General features: G+C 41.1%; 1 protein-coding gene across 1 annotated transcript; it reads right to left on the bottom strand.

The window, feature by feature from the left end:
* Positions 1 to 1,421: 1,421 nt before the first annotated feature.
* LOC117729222 (nardilysin-like) lies at positions 1,422 to 17,666 on the bottom strand. Its single transcript, XM_034530090.1, has 31 exons — positions 17,534 to 17,666; positions 16,373 to 16,662; positions 15,794 to 16,046; positions 14,911 to 14,992; positions 14,572 to 14,725; positions 13,683 to 13,756; positions 13,369 to 13,464; positions 13,027 to 13,149; positions 12,894 to 12,951; positions 12,448 to 12,521; positions 12,078 to 12,147; positions 11,733 to 11,810; positions 11,509 to 11,629; positions 11,048 to 11,106; positions 10,220 to 10,274; positions 9,656 to 9,760; positions 9,384 to 9,507; positions 8,846 to 8,932; positions 8,438 to 8,557; positions 7,914 to 7,965; positions 7,640 to 7,790; positions 7,025 to 7,152; positions 6,619 to 6,781; positions 6,096 to 6,127; positions 5,629 to 5,767; positions 4,465 to 4,512; positions 3,893 to 3,945; positions 3,720 to 3,803; positions 3,197 to 3,404; positions 2,986 to 3,075; positions 1,422 to 2,491 (listed from the first exon to the last, which is right to left on the bottom strand). Exons 2-31 carry the CDS (start codon positions 16,633 to 16,635, stop codon positions 2,270 to 2,272), a joined length of 3,366 nt encoding a protein of 1,121 aa, XP_034385981.1. The 5' UTR covers positions 16,636 to 16,662; positions 17,534 to 17,666; the 3' UTR covers positions 1,422 to 2,269.
* Positions 17,667 to 20,437: the final 2,771 nt, after the last annotated feature.

The following is a 20,437-nucleotide window of genomic DNA, read 5'->3' as shown; positions in this document are numbered from 1 at the left end:
CAAATACAATCAATAATTTGGTTATATGAAGTTTTCCCGTGATTTACGATCATTGTGTTGATGGAGCTCAAGAAGATGGCGGTCTTGGAAGACGAGTCGATGATGACCGCGACCATCCAAAGTGCAAGAGGAAGAAGCCAAACCTCGTTCTCTTTGCTCCGATGGACATTAATGCTGGAGAAAAGGTAACGACGATGGAGGAACTAGCTGGGCTCGGAGGAAACCGGTTTACCAATCGAGTCGGTGAAAGATTCTTGATTGACTCCATTTTCCTAAATGTAAATGTCAGAACGGTGCAGTTTTTTTCTTTCTTCTTTCCTCAGAATTAAACTAATGCTGGTGTTGCTGCTTCTGTCCCATTTGTATTTATTTTAAGGTTCACGGCCTCCTGGGTCACGTGTGCACGTCACTTCCGCCTTTGAATGTTTCCCGCCTTTGTGATTGTCTGCCCCGCCCCTGATTGACTCCTCCCGTGTCCAATCACCTGCACCGGCCTTGTGCACCTGGCAGAGCTACCCCATCCTGTGTTGTGTCTTTTGGCCCGTTCTGGTTCCTTGGATTTTGAGTTACTACTTTTATCCTCACCTGGCATGCACGTTTTGTTTTCTTTATTAAAATCACTGTTTATTATCCTTCTGTTCCCCGTGTTCATCTGCATTTGAGTCCATGCCCCGTTCTATTTTTACAAATGCATTTTATTTTTTTACAATATTGTTAGTATTATTCATTATGAAAGCAACTGATATGACAATCTGACTATTTAAGTACGAGTCAAATGACTTTCTCAACAGGTTGTGTTGGTCACTCGAGCCCAAGCTGGTCCCTCGAGTGTTTAATTGGCTCCACAGCAGAGAGTGTGTGTGTGTGTGTGTGTGTGTGTGTGTGTGTGTGTGTGACCAGCATGAGGAGCCAGGCTGTCGAGGCTCCTTACTGGTTGTAAAATTGCCAATATGTCCCGTTTCTTCCTCGTTACCGATAGATTTCAATCATCCAATCTACCAAACAAGAGTCAATAGCAACAGCAGAATAAGCTGCTTGTCAAGATTTGGAAAACTTTTCATGGGTGCAGATTTCAAAAGGGAAATAAACAGGCATAATGGTATAAAATGTATTGCCAAGAAGCATCGCGAGAAATAAAACTACCTAACACTAATTTCCAAACATTTTGTTCGATGTTTGACGGTCTACTCAGACTAATGGCTTGTTGGCATACTTAAAGTTAATGTGAGAAACCTTTAACTCGTTATGAATTTAATGCCTGTGCCTCATTATGACCATCAGCGAGGAGATTGGCTTTCTATGAAAAATTATTTCCTTATCTACCGAGCAGGATTAGTGCTAAATCTTTCAGCTTCAACGGAAAGTCCTTCAGCTCAGACTTATGCAGCATAATACCGAAAACAAAACTCTGCACTCAAACATTCAATTACGGTAGTTTTATTAGGAATGCAGTTAATTCATTGATTAAAATAATGTTGCTGGTGCTTCCAGTCTCCACAAACTACTGCCCAACATTGAGTGAGAACATAACATTTTTCTGTCACTGGCCACCAGATAGTTAGTTTATACATTTCTTTCTTTAACATCATCCGTTATTGAAGTATGAACACGTATATGCGAACTCAGAAGAAATAAATTAAAACCTGTGACAGCGATAGTGGCTAAAGTGATAATTCTACCCCTTGATCATTTCAAACCAGAGCCGATCGCCCTGCAGTCACTTCATCTGGGAACTCGGCTCAAAACAATTATCGTTTAAATCCATCAGAACGCTGAACAGAATGAACATAAGAGTCAACTTTGTCTGAAGCTCCCAAGAATCACATTACACCTGAAATCTGAGTTGAACCAGTTTGAATTACCATGGACCACCCTTCCATCAGTGAGAAGACGTTTCACTTGTTTATACTGTATTTTGTGTTTAACTCAGCTCATTATTTGCCTGTATATGTTGAGCCTTTATGCTACATAATGAAAAAAAAACACGTTTCCCGTGTATCATTTCAACAGTCATAAAACGTTTGCGCATGAGATGCTTTAAAAACACATGCCCAGATTTACACTTTGAGGAATGAGAATGCAGCGTTTTCATACCGTTTGATTTCTTTTGTTTCGTGCGAGTGCTCGAAACAAAAGAAACTAAACACGCGTGAAATGTCGATCCTGAAAGTGTCCTCTTCGAATCAAACATCGACGCTAGCTGTTAAAATGATTACGTAACTGTTATTAATAATAACAACAACTCAAGGCGGTCTTTCGTGCGAGTGGCCTAGCTGAGGATTTTGTGGTAGGGGTGCAGCAGGAGGGAGGAGGTGAACGCTCTGATGTCAGTGATGAGCGGCGTGTCCTTGAGCAGCGGCGAGGACGCCGGCAGGAAGGTCAGCTCGCACACTTCCCCGTAGGCCGAGCAGGGCGGGTTGTCGGGGCTGTCGGTGCTGCAGGTGGCGCTTGGTTCTGGCGGGTCGTTCTCCTCCACCCCAAAACCAACAACCTAACCGGGAAGGAGAAAACAAACACGTCGGTGATTGTTTATCTGCTCTTCCTCGGATTGGATACGGTTGCCGTCTTTATAGTTATACTTTAAAAAAGGGGGCTTGTACCGGTTTGCCTGTTTAGCCCATTGATAAGAAATTAGGTTCTGACATCATTTTAGTAGACTTCCTTCACAGCAACGGCCATTGGTTTCAGATTATTATTACTTGTAGAGACCTGAAAAGATTAAACTGAACATGCCGATAATTGACTTTGAAAAATTGTGTGATACATTTAGTAAAAGTGACCATGCCTGCATCACTAAAATCTCAAACCATTTCTATTTCCGGTGCTCTTTAATGTTTGTAAAAGGCGTTCTTTACACCTGGCTTTGTCACAGCATTTTTCTCTACCGACGTAGCACAAGGAACTCTGATGACAGCACAAGTACTTATTGAGTATGTTCGTCTACAGTTGAAGGGATCACACACACACACACACACACACACTCACATGGACACTGAGCTTCCTGCTGTTGGCGTTTCTGTGTTCCAGGAACCAGAAGACCAGCTCCCCTTGAGAAAACTGCTTCAGAGCCTCGATCTGCAGCGGAGACGACAACAGGTTAGAACCACAGAGCAGCAGTTGTTTTTATTCATACAAAACTACACGACAGCGAGAGATACGGGAGAGACCGGAGACGGAGGGAACCGGTGTGTCTCACCTCCTTGTTGAGCCTCTTGAAGACGTACTGCTGTGTGACGACCTCGAACCAGTTGCGGTCCACTTCCTCTCCCAGGTGAGCGTCCTCGCACTCCTTCAGCTTGATGAGCGCCGTCACCTGAGTCCTGAAGGCCTCCTCGCTCAGACCGGACAGTCGCTCCCCGAAGCTGACCAGGAACTCCTCGATCTTCGCCTCCACCAACTCGGTGCTGCAGGGACAGACGGGCGGGGGGGGGGGGGGGGGGGGGGGGGGGGGGGGTCGGGGTTTTAGAAACGGGGGAAGAAAACAAGCACAGGAGTCAACTAGACACCATCTAGGGATCAGGCCAACAGCATGAAGTGTGTGTGTGCGTGTGTGTACGTGGGTCGACCTTTAGATGGGCGGCATGAACTCTGGAGGGACTTGGTATTAATTTTAATCAACGACACACACGTTCACCATCGCGCCCCGAAAGTCTTTCCACACAAACACGGCAAAAGCAAAGCCAGCGTCACTGTTGCAGCTCATGGAAAGGTCAACTCACCTGAACTTCGTGGCCTGTGTTTCCACGGTGACGGAGAACCCCAGCACCCCTGAGGTGTTTCTGCAGGCCGGGTACACTTGATACCTGGGGATTAGGAGGTTTTTGGGGATTAAAGTGGGAATGCGAGTGTGCATTACTGATCTGTATACTGCGGACAAAGGACTGACACCGACCCCAGCGTCTCCTTCGTCCTGAGGAAGTCAAAGCAGGGCTCCTCCATGTGCATCTGTGGAACACAGGTCAGTCAGTCCAATGACATCTACTCTCAGCACAGTGTCCAACAACAGAGTTGGTTTTACACCAAAGCAGCCCGAGTACTTTTTTACTGTTTAAAATCAGACTTCATTCTTGGAGTAAAAAAATATCTAGCGTTCTGATAGTGCTATGCTCTGGTGAGTAAATGTATTCTTTGATTTTGAAACAGCAGCCTTATGTTGTTGGTATTTAGCCCTTCAGAGGCTTTAGCTAGGATGCAGCTCCAGATACTCTACATGGTGATATATTCATGCATGTCTATGTAAGCTCAGACATTAGACTGAGACAGCAGTCGAATCGGGCTCCTTAGATCGAGTAGTAGACTATTCTGGGCCGGCCCTATGTTAATTAGGACAGAGTGGGGATTGTGATAGTAGGCATTGAATTAAATTAACTTCTTCACAAAATCAGTTCAAATCAAATTATTGCAAGAGAGAACTGTGAATTTCTCCGTGCAGAACTTATACAAAAGTGTATTTTCCACACTCACCACCATCAGCTCCATCAGAGCGTGTTCTCTGAGGTTCTTCAGCCCAGACTGCAACAGAACCCAGACAGACACATCAACAGGAGCAGAGCGTAAAAGGAAATGTCACTTTCTACAGGAAGACCAGGAGCGAAGTGGTGGAGGAAGTAAAAGGACCAATACCACACTGTAGAAACACTCCAGCATTTAAAATGTTACAGAAGTCAAAGTTAAAGCAGGAATTAAATGTTTTTACATGAAAATGTAGTAAAGTAAAAAAGTACATTAGATGAATAGATGTAGTAGAGTAGAAGTAAGACGTGGCATGAAAAGGGAATACTCAAGTAAAGTACCACATAATTGTACTGTGTAATAGTTTAGATTAAACATGTTATGAACCAACAATCATTATTGACACATTTATAAAACTAGAATTAACGCATCAATTGTTTGTCATGTTGCAGTTTACATCCATGTCTGTATAAAATGTCACCAATTCATAATTTTATCCTGCAAGGCATCTTTGTGAAATTGTCCTAATTGGCATATGAAGTCTTGAATTATGGCCAAAAATGTGTTTTGTGAGGTCACAGTGACCTTTGACCTCCATATTCTCATTAATACTGAAGACCTTCCTAACAGCACATTGTAACTAGCTCCGTTTGTGCCGATTTCAACCGATTTGTGATTCACAAAGTTGCATTATCCGGGATTTATGACTAGAAATCAAGAAAGCGCAGAGACGACTTCTGGGTCACTTCAGGTCAACCTTGAACCATCAGTTCACCCAAATAACAAAAGACCTTTTTTTCTATGTTGCCTTCCTTGTATGTGGACAGTTTTGATTTTACTTTCTGGAGTTGGAAGATATCTAATCAAATTGAATATTTGTTTTGTTTCAAAGAATTGAAAAATGAGGTTTCAGTTACTCAGATGTTGATATAATCTCTGAAAACTGCCTGCAGCGTTTCCTGTGGATTATCCAGAGTAACAGGGACTGTCTGAAAGAGCGCTGTCTAAATACGTCATGGCAGGCTGACATCTTGGCATATAAACTGAAACAAATCTGCACGACCAGACTGAACTGTATGCACGTGTCAAAAGAAATCCCCCTTGTTCAAAAACATGATGATACGATGGAAACAAATGTGCATCTGAAAAGGGTGAAAAGCGTCCTGGTGTTCCTACCTGATAGTAGACCGTGACCTCAGAGTTGGCGTCTCCTTTGTTGAGAGATTTGACTTTACAGAGATGTTGTTTCTGAGGGAGCTCCACCACCCGGAACAACACGGGGACCTCTGCTGACAGAGACTGGAACTGTAGCTTACTGCAGACAGACAGACGGGCAGACAGACAGGCAGAATGAAGTCACACTCCCTCTGTGTGTGATGTAGTCTGAGCTTCTCAGGCCTTTGTTTACACCTCACAGCGGTAATGCAACAGATGTTTGTTTTTTTTACTTTGGTAAATGATAAAAACTAATTTAAATGTTTTTCACACCTTTAGAAACTGCTTTTGCCCCTTTGTTTTTCATAAAGTATAAATTACAGTTCACACTAGCAATTTATAACAGTGTCAACATTTCAGTAACTTCTACTTTAAAACCTCCCAGACCAGAACATCTGAAAGTGAAAGAAAAGACGCAGAAGACTCACTCAATGAAGTACTGCAGAAACTCTTTGGACTCCTGTTTGAGGAAACAATGTGCGTGAGATCACAAGTTTTCAATCTGGTTTCCTCAACAGCAAGTGGACACAAATAAACATGTAAACTGAATATCTGTGGGTTTTAAAACAAAAAACACACAAGTTTAATGACTATAGACCCCACAAGGAATCAATACTTGCAGTGACCATTTTTTTTTTTAACCCTACTTAAGATTTTAATTTGTTAGCTAGCAACTGGTAATGCGATGCATCATACATATCCATAAGCAATCACCAACAAGCAGATTTGAGATATGATCCTTACTATTAACCTTGTTTACATTTGTGGATTTTGGATATCTGTTATTTGTACTCTTTTCTACTTTGTCCTGCAACTGCTGCACAACAATTTCCCTCCGGATAAATAAAGTTATATCTCATCCGAGCTTAAATAAACTCCATTAACCTCCAGAGTATTCTAGAGGGAGGTGTCTGGACACTTCAAACTCCTGTTGTTGCTGTTGTGTCTCACCGAGCTGGTAAAGTTTCCCTGCACCAGCCCCTCAACGTACAGCTCCGCTTTCAGACCAGTGACAAAGGTCATGAGGTCATCGACGGTCAGCCCCTTCATGACGGCCTGATACTTCTGAATGACTGACCAGCGACAGTGCTCCAGGATCTGCAGACGGACGTCCCTGCAGAGACACGGATGGGGAGGCAAACAAGCCGACGGTGAACTTCTTTACAGAGACAACTGCTTCCCAGTGAACCTCTCTGGAGTGTGTTTGGTTACATGACTTGTTAAGTCATAAACTATGTTGGAGACGCGTTCAATCTGAAATAAATAAATATATAGACACAGTCTGCTGAGTAATAGTAATATATATCTATATAAATATAGATATATCTATATAAGTGAGTGAGTGAGAGAGACATACTTGCCCAGTCTCTCAGGTTTAATGAGGATGTTGAAGTAGGTTTTCTTCAGCTGCTCAGAGAACATGTTGAAGACGCCCGGCTCAGCTCGGAAGTCTGCAAGATGATCTACGATCAGTTTCAACAGTAGCTGAAAAACAAGCAGAGGAAAGTCAACGAGGTGGCAAGAAATAACGTAGATGGACTCAAATACTGCACTTAAAAATAGAGTCTGCGATTCTAATCTAATACACTCCAAAAGCAAGGAGCAAATACCTCCTTACAGTCGCCTAGCTTTGACATGGGCTTCCAGTGTGCTTGTACAGGAGATATTCTTCCACGTGAGAAAGATGCTCCTCAGCCTCTTTTGAGTTTTTGTAATAACTTCTTTCACATCTGATAGGACTTCACTTACTGTGTTCACCCGCTAGTCTCAAACTGTGTCTGTTAGTGTGTCCTAGAGATACGCAGATTGCAGTTATATCCACGGTTACTCAGCAGATTGGGTGATAATCATTACCATTCTGATTTAATACCAGAGAGGTGAAATAATACATAATGAATGAGGGAAATGTGACTAATATGCTCTAAAATGTGAACATAGCAGAGAGCAGAGTGTGTCCAGTGCGTCTCCTCACCGGCAGCTTGTGGTTGAAGCCCTTCAGTCGGATCACCAGCCCGTGCTCTCCGGCCACAAGCTTGTACTCCAGCTGAGCCACGTCGGCCTCGTAGGCCGGCTCTGCCAGGTTGTGAGCCAAGATGTTCACGAAGATGTCAAACAGAACCAGACTGAAAGAGGAACAACGCGGGTGAACACAGCAGCAGCAGCAGCAGCAGCAGCACCACCGTGTCCCCTGTGGTCGCCACGGGAAGACAAATGCTTAATTATTGATTTTAAGATGCGTTTCTTACTTCTCAGGACTCTTCTGAATGATTGGGGAGATCAAGTTGAAACGAACATAAGCTGAAAGACAGAAGAAATGTGGATTGTGTTATATTAGGATTTATTTCCTTCATTTAAAATCCCAAGTTTAAGTTTCTAGTTATTTATTGTCATATGCAACAATTGCAGAGGAGCAGCTGTTGGAAAAAAACTGATTGTAGATTTCAGGATGACTCTAATGATGCTCATTAAATATGTATAACAAAGACTATGATGGGAGATCTTTTAATATATAAAATGGTGGAGAAGTTAAAATGTCGGGATAAACACATGTAAACTAATTTGTGGGAGACAGTTGTACAGTAATTTTTTTTTAGCACATTTGATGTCATGTTAATGCAGAAAATAATAATAACAATATTAATAATAATACAGTTCATTCATACAAGCCTTAGATGAAAAAATTATGAAATGAAAAAAAAAAAAAAAGGGTTTGAGACGTTATTTAAAATATTCTGCAGTCTCAACATCAGCAGATGCTTCCTGCATTTACCTTTGGGGATCTTGAACTTGTTGTCCTTCTTGTACCACATACAGCCTCGCTCGTTGTTCATGATCCTGACGGGAAACTCAGTGTCCGGACAGTCGGACTCCTTCAGGCTAAAATCCGACGCTGCAGCAAGAAGGAGAAGACGACGAAGACAAGAAAGTAAAAGGATTAAAGAAAGAGAAGGAAGAAGAAGAAGAAGAAGAAGAAGAAGAAGAAGAAGAAGAAGAAGAAGAAGAAGAAGAAGAAGAAGAAGAAGAAGAAGAAGAAGAAGAAGAAGAAGAAGAAGAAGAAGAAGAAGAAGAAGAAGAAGAAGAAGAAGAAGAAGAACTTCATGAATCTGATGGTGTTGGATTCATGTTTTTTGACTTTTTAATCTTTTGTGGTATCATGTATAGTCGTGATTGTACTGACCGATGAATTTGTTCTCAGCAGGAAGGTGGAGTTCAGCATTGATGTTGAAGTCTCCCGACCAACGCTGAGCCCACTCCTCCGGGATGTCTGACGACACAAACACATCCAAGTGTAACTTAATGACAACTTTCTTATAACTCTGGTAAAGATGTTATGCAAGTTAATTATTCTCAGTACTCGGCAGGAAGTGAGCTGCACTTAACTACACAGACATTTTGCAGGTTGAAATGTACGCTTATTGCCTGCAGCACATGTGTGTGTCTACAATTTAGGATTACTATGCAATGCATAAAAAGCATCATTCAATATTAAATTCAGGCCAACTGACATTAAATATCAGTATTGTTTTACTCTCAGCCCTCCCGCAACCCTGAGTAGGATGAGCAGGTAGAGATATGGGGGATGGATGGATATTGACACAAGTGAACGTACGCTGTGTGCAGCAACTCTGGCAACTATAAACAGAGTGCATGAAGATATCGGAAAAACAAGAGTGAGTGTGTGTGTGTGTGTGTGTGTGTGTGTGTGTGTGTCATACCCTCCATGTTGTAGCAGGTACCGAACCACTTCTCTTTGAGTGGACATTGACCTTCGTTCTCTGGTGACAGCAGCAGCAGATTCGCTCTGTCGGGAGTCAGTGGGGAGAGAGCGGCACTGATCACCTGAACACACGCACGCACGCACGCACACACACACACACACACAATTACCTTTCCCCTTCTACTTGTATTTTAGCCAAATTTACATTAATATTATTCTCAGGACTCATGCCGATTCTGGATCGGCTCTGGGTCTTGCGGCCCTGGTTACCTGCGGGTCAAAGTCGAACATGAGCAGGTCTCCGGTCAGGTAGTCCTCTTTGGGAAACAGCTGCATGTTCTCGCAGATGTTCTCCACAAACTCGATGGGATCGGTCTGTCGGCAGAGACAACGGCACAATATTAATCACATATTTAGGTTTAATTCGAGACACGCATCAATGTTCTCGTTAACTCTTCAGTTTTCATGTCTTTTGCCTTCATCGATGCCATGTTACATCAGATCTTGAACCCAATTAATTGGCATTGTAATACAATTTGTAACTCAAATATATTTAGATGAGAGAAAACATCCATGCTACACTCACACTTGATTATTAGTGTCATTGAATTTAAACTCTATAATTTCAATCAGTCATTATTATAATAATTACTATTGTAGCTTTAACAATCACAACGGATTATTCCTTCAGAATCGTCGGAACAAAGATGATTCGCACAACGTCTGATCGGTAAAGGACCTGCTGACTGAACAGGGTGTTGTTATTTGGTTGTAAACACACTCATTTACCAACAGAGGGCTGTTTTTGTTTACATTATGTCTGTGCTGCAGTACCTGCTCCTGATAGTGGAACTCGTTGCCTTCAATTTTCTGAATTTCCTCATAGATCCTGAAAAAGAAGTTTGCTGTTTTACAAAACAATAAGAGCTCCAAGACACAAACGAGGACAACTACTTGTGTCTGTAAATGTACATGCACATAATATGGTTATTGTTTGTGTTCTAGAGCTACTTGACTACTTACAAAATATTTTTGCTGTTTTTAAAAGAACTTAGGTGCACGCCACTGAATTTCTACTCTTATAAGTCATACATGGCTTCCCATTTGAAGTGGAAAGGGAGTCCCACTTTCCACTTCTTATGATTTAAGAGTTAACATTTCATGAATTATCCTGGAAAAACCCTGAAATATTCTGCTGTTCACGTAAGCCAAATTGTCAATGGTTGTTTAATTTTGATTTGTTTAAGTTTTCTAATTTAAGGCCTGAAAATGAAGGCGAGCTGGATTATTTAATTACACAGGTCTTTCCAGCACCATGTCATAAATGTTTTCATTGTTTTTTTATGAATTATGTTTCTTTAGTTGGACTTTGAACTATACCCAGCTCATTCAGCCTGGACTTAGTTACATGCACGACACTCTCATAACAATTTAATTGATTAATTTATATAAAAACCTCATATTTACTTTTAAAATCCTAAAATGTCAGTTTCCTTTTTCTGGTTCAGGGATGAACAGGAAACAAAACATCAACATGTACTTGTATGTAGACAGTTTCATTTGGGGGTTTTACACATGTGTGGCAGAATAAGGGGTAAAACTGTTACTACAACGGTGACATCATAGTGCCCAAAATAAGTGTGTGTTTGTGAGGAGCCTGACCTCTGCTGGGGGCCGAGAGTCTGTAGCATTTTCAAATACTGGAACACAAAATGGACCACCTGCAGAGAGACAAATCATAACGCATTTAGAAACAACAACTCATTCTTCATATCCTATTTTTTTAGTAGCTTAAACAGCACCATCAGCATCAGTTTAAGAGTTTCGTATATCCCACCACCCCCACAAATACATTTCATTTCTGATATAGATGTGGTCTTTACGTACAAAAAAAAAGAGCATTAAAACCACTGTCAAATCCCATGTGTGTGTGTGTGTGTGTGTGTGTGTGTGTGTGTGTGTGTGTGTGTGTCTTTGTGGGGACCAATTTCAAGTTTATACTTGCGTATTTTGACTTGTCCTCACTAGATTGTTTGAAAGTTAACACTTTTACAGTTTAACACTTTTAGTGGTCTTCACTAGTATAGACAAATATGACTGTGTGTGTGTGTGTGTGTGTTGACCTCATAGAAGTTCTGGTAGCCCTGGTTAGTGAGGGTGATTGAGATGGAGAAGATCGAGTAGGTGGTGTTCTGGTCGAAACCCGTCTCACTGTTTCCCCCAAATAGAGCCAGAGCCCAGCACCTGAAAACACACACACACACACACACACACACACACATAAGTCCTGTGCACTATCTTAACATTTACGGTCAGTTTACAATCAGTAAATTTCTTTATGACTCACTTCTTCCTGAGCAGAGACAGGATGCTGCCGGTTCCTTCGTGTCCGATCAGCCAGGAGATGTAGTGGAGAGGCTTCACTCTGGCAAAAAGAAAACAGGTAGATTCTGTGAAGTCTAATTAAACTGAGAAATGTGTAAGTGAACAGTTTCACTTGTTCGTCTGCACATCAGCTCAACTCATGAGTGCAGTGCACGACCAGGTGAACATTTTCTCACAATGTTTCCAACATTTGAGTATCTAAGATCGCGTAGTGGACGGCTGCCGTGTCTCGAGCTCCAACTTTTCTCTTTTTCTTGTTTAGTTACAAATTCTTTACTTTTTCTTAATATATTGTAGGCTGGCTCACCTGTAGTGTTTCCCCTGCGGCGGTACGGCCCAGCTGATGGTCAGAGCATGAACCTTCCTCACTGGGATGACTGCAAGACACATGTTGAAATTAGACCTAAAAATCATTTTAATAATCATCAATCATAGACCCGCAGTATTAATTACATGAACTTATGATTATAAGGTTATATTTCTATAATTATTACCAATATTCATCCATGTAGATGAATTTTATTAGTAGAACTAGTACATGAAATAATATAAGAAATATATACAGTATATATACACACACACACACACACACACGTAAACATTAGTGTGTAGCGTACTTAGGTGAAAGATGAGAAGAAGCAAATACCCTACTACTACTACTACCATTACTATCTGACCTCTGTAGAGCTTGTTGAAGGCTGGTGTGTCAAACGGCTGCAGGAGGTGAGCGAAGTCGGTTCTTGGTTTGCCGCTAAAAACCAACAAACAATAAGAAAAAGATGTTACAACACAAACCGGTTTGCATTCATTAAACTGATGAGTCTTTGTGCGATTGTCATTATTGATCTATTTCATCTTTTATTGTGTGACACATATGTCCTGATGTTGAGAATGTATGTGAATAGTTATCACTATACATATTCAATAATAATAATAATAATAATAATAATAATAATAATAATAATAATAACACTCAAATTATAGTTTTAAGATGTTCTCCTTATGACAGAACCCTAAAGAAAGATTGAGGGTTGATTTAATATGTACGGTATCGGCTGTTCGTCAAGAGTTCTTGTAGTTGGAGGTAAATTATACTTTACTTAAATACTACTAAGTGTCTTACTTGTTCGGAACTTTGATGAAGATCTCTTTAACCCACTGCTCCAGAGTGTCCAGAGTCTCTAATCAACAAAAACAAAACAGTAAGAGAGCAGATCATATCTTACCAGTCATCTCTGGAGAGTTTGTGTAGGTACCTTTGGACTGAACGGTGAGTGTCATGTAATGAGCAGAGTAATATCTCCTCCAGAAGTCTCTGAGCCGCTGGTAGGTGTTGATCTGCTTCTCTTTGGGATCGTGCTTTAATGTTTGAGCGTTACCTGAAACGCATGAAAATGAAATGTGACATTTCTGGAAAAAGTGGAAATGTACTTGACTTGTAACACTTGACTTTAAAGTATTTGTATGCAAGACCATTTAAGACATAGCATTTTGTATTTTTTTGTGGCAAGTAAACACTATTTTCATGATATAAAAAAGGAGAGAAAAAGTCACAGGGATTCAGTGGAAAAGGCTCAACAGTTGTGTGTTGTTCTTACCCCAGCAGAATTTGCCCATAGGGTGTCCTGGTTTAGCCAGACTCCCAAACAGCATCTCCTTACGATGCGAGTCAGACGGCCTCGCTAACTGGTACTCTGAACAGGAAAAGAGAAAGAAAGAAGAAAAAAAAAAAAGTGTGATTTGAGCTGATAAGTCAGCTGGTTAGTTCAGACCCGGTTCAGAACAGAAAATGAGGCAAAACGTGTGAAAACATCTCCTAAAGCTGATTAAAGGGGCACTGGTGGAGTTTTAAGATGCTATAGAGTATCTGATTACAGAAAAAGTGTGACGATGTGTAATTTGTATCACTCACCACTGTCCACAGCCTCCACCTCTCTATCGATGGCATCTTCTATCATCAGAGGACAGATGAAAAACTGAGCCCACCTGGAACATAAACATGAGTTGAAAACGGGATAAATTACTTATGATTGTATTGAAACTTTATTGATTCACTGGTTTATGTCACACAAAAGTGCAGCTCACTCTCTGTTTACAGCTTCTCCAATGTGGAGACTTCTGTTTTATATGATTGTAAACTGAATAGCTTTGCGATTTGAGTTGTTGGTAAGACAAAGAAAGCTTTTGAAGACGTTACATTGGACTCAGGGAAAAAGTTCCAGTCTCATAGTTTGACATTTTATCGAACAAAAGATTAAATGTTCAATTAAAAAAAAAAAAGAATAAAAGGGATTAATTGATGAGTGAAATAATTAGCGGCAGCCCTGCTGTTAAAACAATGCATCTCTTTGCAAAGGAACGACCACACTTGTTACAAATGTTCTCCTGCAGAGTAACCTTTCGGCAGCTGCTTTAATCGGATGTCAATGACTCAACCTGAGGAATTCACCTGCAGAACAAACTGCAGGGGTCTCCTTATCCGACGTGCTGGCACACACCGACGGCGGGTCCAAAAACAGCGACAATGACCTTCCGTCAGAGCGCCAGATGGCCGAGAAACAGCTGCCATCAACACAAACACACTGGACACCGGCCTTCCCGGCGTGGAGACGCCAAAGATCTCATGTTTCGACAGGAAGCCCAGCTTACTGGCCTGTGGTTCACCGTCAGTCACATTCAGGGCCTACTAGAGCTCTGCCACAACGTCAGAACTGTTCTGGTTCACGTTTGTTTCTTATGATAAACCTCCAAAAGGGTGTAGTAACAAAGTTCGCGGTTATCTGCGCCAAAGCCGGCCTCACCTGTCGAGCGCTTCTCTGAAATACTTCTTCTGCACGTCGAACTGAAAAATGGTCCTCTCACAGTCGGTGGAGGCGTTGTCGCTCCCACCATGCTTCTTCAGGAAGGCGTCAAAGCCATTCTCCGCTGGGTATTTCTCACTGCCCATGAATACCACTGAACATCAGAGGAGGAAATAAAAAGTAAAGACGAAATCAGGAGATGCGACTAATAGCCAGAAACACACAACATGATTTATCTGTGGTAAGAAGCTCCGCATGTAAATAACACACAACTTTAAGCTAACAACTTTAAGCTCTAAAAAGCTCTGTCAGAAAGCAGCATTAAAAAGGTGGACTCACTGTGCTCCAGGAAGTGGGCGAGGCCGGGCAGGTCGTCCGGGTCACTGAAGCTCCCCACACTGATGCACAGAGCAGCTGCCGCCTGGAAACACACTCAAACATTCAACTTGAATATTCATTCAGCACGCTGAAGACCATCAAGTGTAACTACAAAGTTTATAGTTGTGCGTTCAGGACAACACAGTCATCTTCACTGTAAACTAACACTGTCAAAATAAACTAGTGTGGCTCATTGAAGCGTTTTCAATAGTTTCTGGACAACAATGGAGCTTTAAGATATATCAGGCTTTGGTACACACGCACAATACTTAATAGTAAACATTCAGTATTGGGCTGAGGCTGAAAAAAATACATGAATGAAATATATAAATAAGGAATATTTCAAGAGCTATATTTTAACATGATCGTTAGGCACAAAACACGTGTTAAAAATGTGTATAAAGTGAAATTAATTTAAACTTAAAGCTACTACGAGGAACTTGAATTTTGTGTTGACCTTGGCAGCAGTGCTTCTGAGCACCAGTGTCCCTTCAGAAAACATCCCATTTTGTCTGCCCAACAGGGAACCTGCAGGATTTCATCTGGTAGCATCGGGGACCAACATTAAGAATAACTTTGTAGAAATAGCCAATCTTCTCGCTAATGGTCCACTAATAAGATGAGACTGTTTAATAACCAGTTAGAAGTTTCTCACAGTAGTCACTTTGGATAAAAGTGTTGACTAAATAAATGTAATATAGTGCGGGTTGAATATAATATTGTAAAATATATTCATTACATTACATTCATAGAAAGAAAACAAAGCATCGTCACAAACACCCCCCCCTGGTGCTTATTCTAACACATCTGATACTTGTGATCAGAGTATCTTTTCTTCACCCACCTGCTTCTCAGAGCTCCCTCTCTTCTTCTCCGTGCTATCCTCGTCCAGCTCATCAAAGTCGCTGTCCTGCTCTTCCTCTTTGTTCTCCTCCTCTTCCTCCTCCGACCCCTCACCCGAATCCCCCTCTTCCTCACCTTTCCCCTCTTCCTCCGCCTCCCCCTTGTCCTCTCCGTTTTCACTACCTCCCTTTGAGTCCGTCCTGCTGAAGTCGGAGATGAGGAGTGCTCGGAGGCCGTTACTCAGCTCAATGTATCTGCAGAGAGCGGGACAGCAATATTCAAACACTGCGGCTTACTCTGTCTTAGTAGCTGTGAAAAAGGGTGCTTTCACACATGTAGTTCAGTTACTTTATATTACATTACATTCAATTGGCAATCATGGACACTTTAGCACACGATCAAAGCTTTTCAAACAGGACTGTCCCTCATTTTCACAGATAAAAGCACCATTAACATGCCTAAGAATTTCACAAAAAAGGCCAATTTGTTTTTAAATGTTTTAGAAACCAGAGGTCTTAAAAAACTCAACATTTAAGTATTTATTTTCACATTTTAAACCAGACACCTTTCCCTCTCCCACCTGTATTTCTTTGGATCACTGGGCGATCTGACAATATCTGGGTCTCCCTGGTCTCCCACAGCAACTGCGTCACCTCCACCTGCAGCTCCACCTTCAGCTCCAGCTTCATGTCCAGCTTCATCTGCAGCTTCATCTCCAGCTACAGCTTCATCAAGCACATGGGTCCTGATATCCTGTGGTGCTGGCGGCGGCTCACCCTGGTCTGGGGCAGATACCTGACCTTCAGCACCACCACTGCTCACTGACTTGTTGGTCTGAGGCATTGTGAAAGAGACCCTGTGGTGACAGCGCTGCGGGACAACACACAGACATATATATATATATAAAAATGTATAGTATTGTAGGTCATGTTGTCATCATGTCAACATTGTACATTTTCTATAACCCCAACTGTGAACCAGTCCTCATCCCCCAACATCAGCGGTGGACATCACTAACACTCTTGTGGCTGATTGGGAGCAAACCTCTGGAGCCGAAACAACCACTAGGTTAACTCGACTAACCGAATACCTGATAAACAGTAAATTAATTGACAGCCATTTTGATTATAGGTCAATTGTTTCAATAAGTCATCAAGAAAAACTACCAAACATGGAATGTTCTTAGGGCTTCCTCAAATGTGAGGATTGTTTGGGTCTTTTCTCCGTTTTATATTATTGTAACATGGACATAGTTTGGACTATTTAAAGTCTAAATGATTCATAAAAATATATTAGATATTTGTGTTTTAAATCGACTACTATTCAAGCACTTGAGTACAGTTAGCTGAAAATAGAGACAGAGAGGGTGGACTTTTCCTTTAATCAGTATGTAAAGGCATCCAGGGATCAAGCGTCAATAGTAGTTGACAGGAAACACTGGGACGCTAGCAAGCTAGCTAAGCGTTTCTGCTAACTTCCAAAATAACGTCACTTAAAATAGTGCTGCTTTGAAGACATAAAGTAATTAAGTTGGACCATTATATCGGGTGGTAAATTAGTTAATAAGGCAACGGAACGGCTTCCGCTAATCCCGTTGAGGAGAACGACACAACGCCTGTTAACAGATGATTAGTTTAGCCACACGAGCTACAACACGACCCGTTGAGTGGAGCCGTTAGCCACATCGGGAACGTGACGCCGCACGTCGGTCTGTTCCGCTCCGACACGAGGAGACACTCACCGTTGTTTCTGTTAATGTAAATGTCGATGGAAGTTGTCGAGGGTTTGGGTTCAGTGCATGGATGAGTAGTTTCAGTTTGGGGATCAGTGCAGCTGCCTCGTCGGGTCAGGTAGCAGTCAGCCAAAACAAAGGCTGTGATTGGCTGCTCGCTCGCAGACAAATACGCACAATCTGATTGGTCGAAGAGGAGGGCCCGTTGAGATTGAGAACAAAAATCGCGTGATGGTGATTGATGGTAATAGGAGCCGTTATTTCAATGATAATATCAATTGATAAAACAAACTGTTTTTCTATTATTATTATTATTTTACCTTTATCGAACCAAATTATTATTTACAATTGTTGTATTTAAATATATATTCCGTCATTAAAATAAATGCTAATCCATTAGATTGAACGCAGTCCTTTGCTGCCTTAGCTTTAATTTATATTCAAATGTAAATGTAAATTAAACACACATTAAATGCAGATTAAATAAAATAGTTTTCCAGCCCTGCAGAATAGGTCAGTAAAACTCCCTTTTAAGATGCATTTCAAGTCAGTGGAGTCGTTATAATATATATATATATATATATATATATATATATATATATATATATATATATATATATATATATCCATCCATCCATCCATCCATCCATCCATCCATTTTCAATACCGCTTATCCTCATTAGGGTCGCGGGGGCGCTGGAGCCTATCCCAGCTGACATAGGGCGAAGGCAGGGGACACCCTGGACAGGCCGCCAGTCCATCGAGGGCACATGTAGGGACATACAACCATTCACTCTCACATTCACACCTATGGGCAATTTAGAGATCAATTAACCTGCAGCATGTCTTTGGACTGTGGGAGGAAGCCGGAGAGCCCGGAGAGAACCCACGCTGCCACGGGGAGAACATGCAAACTCCACACAGAAGGACCGCTCCGACCGGGAATTGAACCCGCGGCCCTCTTGCTGTGAGGCGACAGTGCTAGCCACTACACCACCGTGCAGCCCATATATATATACCGTTTCTTTTTTTTTTTTTTCTTAATACATCCTGTAGCTATATAGAACAAGAATTATATATATATATATATATATATATATATATATATATATATATATATATATAATTCTTGTTCTATATAGCTACAGGATGTATTAAGAAAAAAAAGAAACGGTTGTATACATGATAAGAAATTAACTATCAAGGAACTTCACCACATGTATGAATCTTGTAAATCTAGTATTGAAGTAAACCTGTAGTATATTCATCATTGTATTCAATGTATGTATTATCTTTATTATGAATCAAGTACTAATAGCAAAATTGGTACAAGATGTAGCGTAAAAAACTTATTCAAAAATAGAAAAGTGTCAGAAAAAGTCAACAATAGCCACACAGAAACAAAGCAAATGTTCTGATTTAAAGATTGTGATTTTTATTATACTAAATTTCATCTATAATATACAAACATTCACAATATATTGTACAATCACTTTGTGCTTCTCCCCCATACAGGAGTGAACTGTAAGACAACAACTTTACACTCTCTATATAATTTGTCCATGTATACACAGCATAAAAAATAAATTCATACTCAACACCATAATAATTTCTAAATCTATAATTTACAAATTCACTTAAAAAATAATCATATGAAGACAATGACAATATTATTGTATTTTTCTTTTCACCAATATGAAGACACACGTGGAATTACACACAAAAACGTGCGCTGTTGTAGCTATATAACAATTTGGCAGGATATTGTATTTTTTCTATCTTCAATATTTAATAATAAATGCACAATTATTTTTCTCCTTGTCTTCTTTTTTTTTTTCTTGATGTCTTTCGTAAACACACACACACACACGTACCGTATCTCAGCTGACATGACATTATCAAAATATCACACTCCTGTCAAAGATACTGTACACAAACACAAGGAAACATTACAACTCAACACGCAATAAATATCATGATAACCATATGCAACACAATGTTGGCTCTAAAATCACACACACACACACACACACACACACACACATCCAAACACATTCATGTAGGAAACACTGCAAACAGGACGGCTACTTGATTACACCTGCTAAGGGGGAAGGAGAGAACCATGCGCTCTTCACTCATCAGCTCTGCTCACATGTGAGTATAAAACACCCTCAGTGTGACGCTGGATTGTGTCGGCCAGTGCAAAAGCTGTAAGCCACCATGAAACAGGGCTGCAGCTCTTAGTGGCAGTCTGGGGTCGAGTCTCTGGCAGCCTGGAGGGGAGATGGGGGTCGTGGACATTTTAAGTCACTGTAGTTTTTTTTCATTTTGCATCTCTTTGCAGTTGTTTAGTGTCCCTGTGGAAATGTTGGATTAAGTTTTCAACAAGATGTTGTTGTTGTTTTTTGGGGGGTGGGGTCCTTACCTGAATCAAGGATCAAGATATTGAACTTGCCTATAACAGTCAGTTCTGGCCCCTCTGGCCTTCTGGGCCGGCCCATTCAGTAACCTTCCATGTTTGCAATACCCAACCAAATATGATATAATGTTTGTTTCACCACATACTGTACAATGATTTGTCTTATAACTCTACCCAATAACAACACTACTTATCTAAATGAACCCTGTTAGAACCCCAGGAGGCACTCGCTGTTTAACTTTATGCAGTGAAAAACACTACAGAGCAGCATTCGACTTTAACTTCAGACCTGTTTTTGGACTCGACCCGCTCCTCTAATGATTGTGGCTGCAGCCCTGACTGGGAGTTGTGCATTGGTGGTGTAGCCCTAAAGCGTCTTTCAAGCGACAAACAGCACTAAGTAAGGCCAGTAAGAGTTAGTTAGACTATAGGCATATTATATTAGAGGGAACTCACTATTACTAGCTACCGGAGAAGCAGCCTAGTCGGATGTT

The sequence above is a fragment of the Cyclopterus lumpus genome, chromosome 4, assembly GCF_009769545.1.
Source record: "Cyclopterus lumpus isolate fCycLum1 chromosome 4, fCycLum1.pri, whole genome shotgun sequence".
In the NCBI taxonomy this organism is placed as follows: domain Eukaryota; kingdom Metazoa; phylum Chordata; class Actinopteri; order Perciformes; family Cyclopteridae; genus Cyclopterus; species Cyclopterus lumpus.
The sequence above is the reverse complement of the archived record's forward strand: the minus strand, read 5'-3'. Positions and strand labels throughout refer to the sequence as shown.

Coding starts and splice junctions, on each gene's coding strand:
- LOC117729222 (XM_034530090.1), bottom strand. CDS start 16,635: ATGCCTCAGACCAACAAGTCAGTGAGCAGTGGTGGTGCTGAAGGTCAG. Junction 10,275..11,047: donor ACTCTCGGCCCCCAGCAGAG/GTCAGGCTCCTC, acceptor CTTCTTTTTCAG/GATCTATGAGGAAATTCAGA. Junction 3,076..3,196: donor TCAAGAGGCTCAACAAGGAG/GTGAGACACACC, acceptor TCTCCGCTGCAG/ATCGAGGCTCTGAAGCAGTT.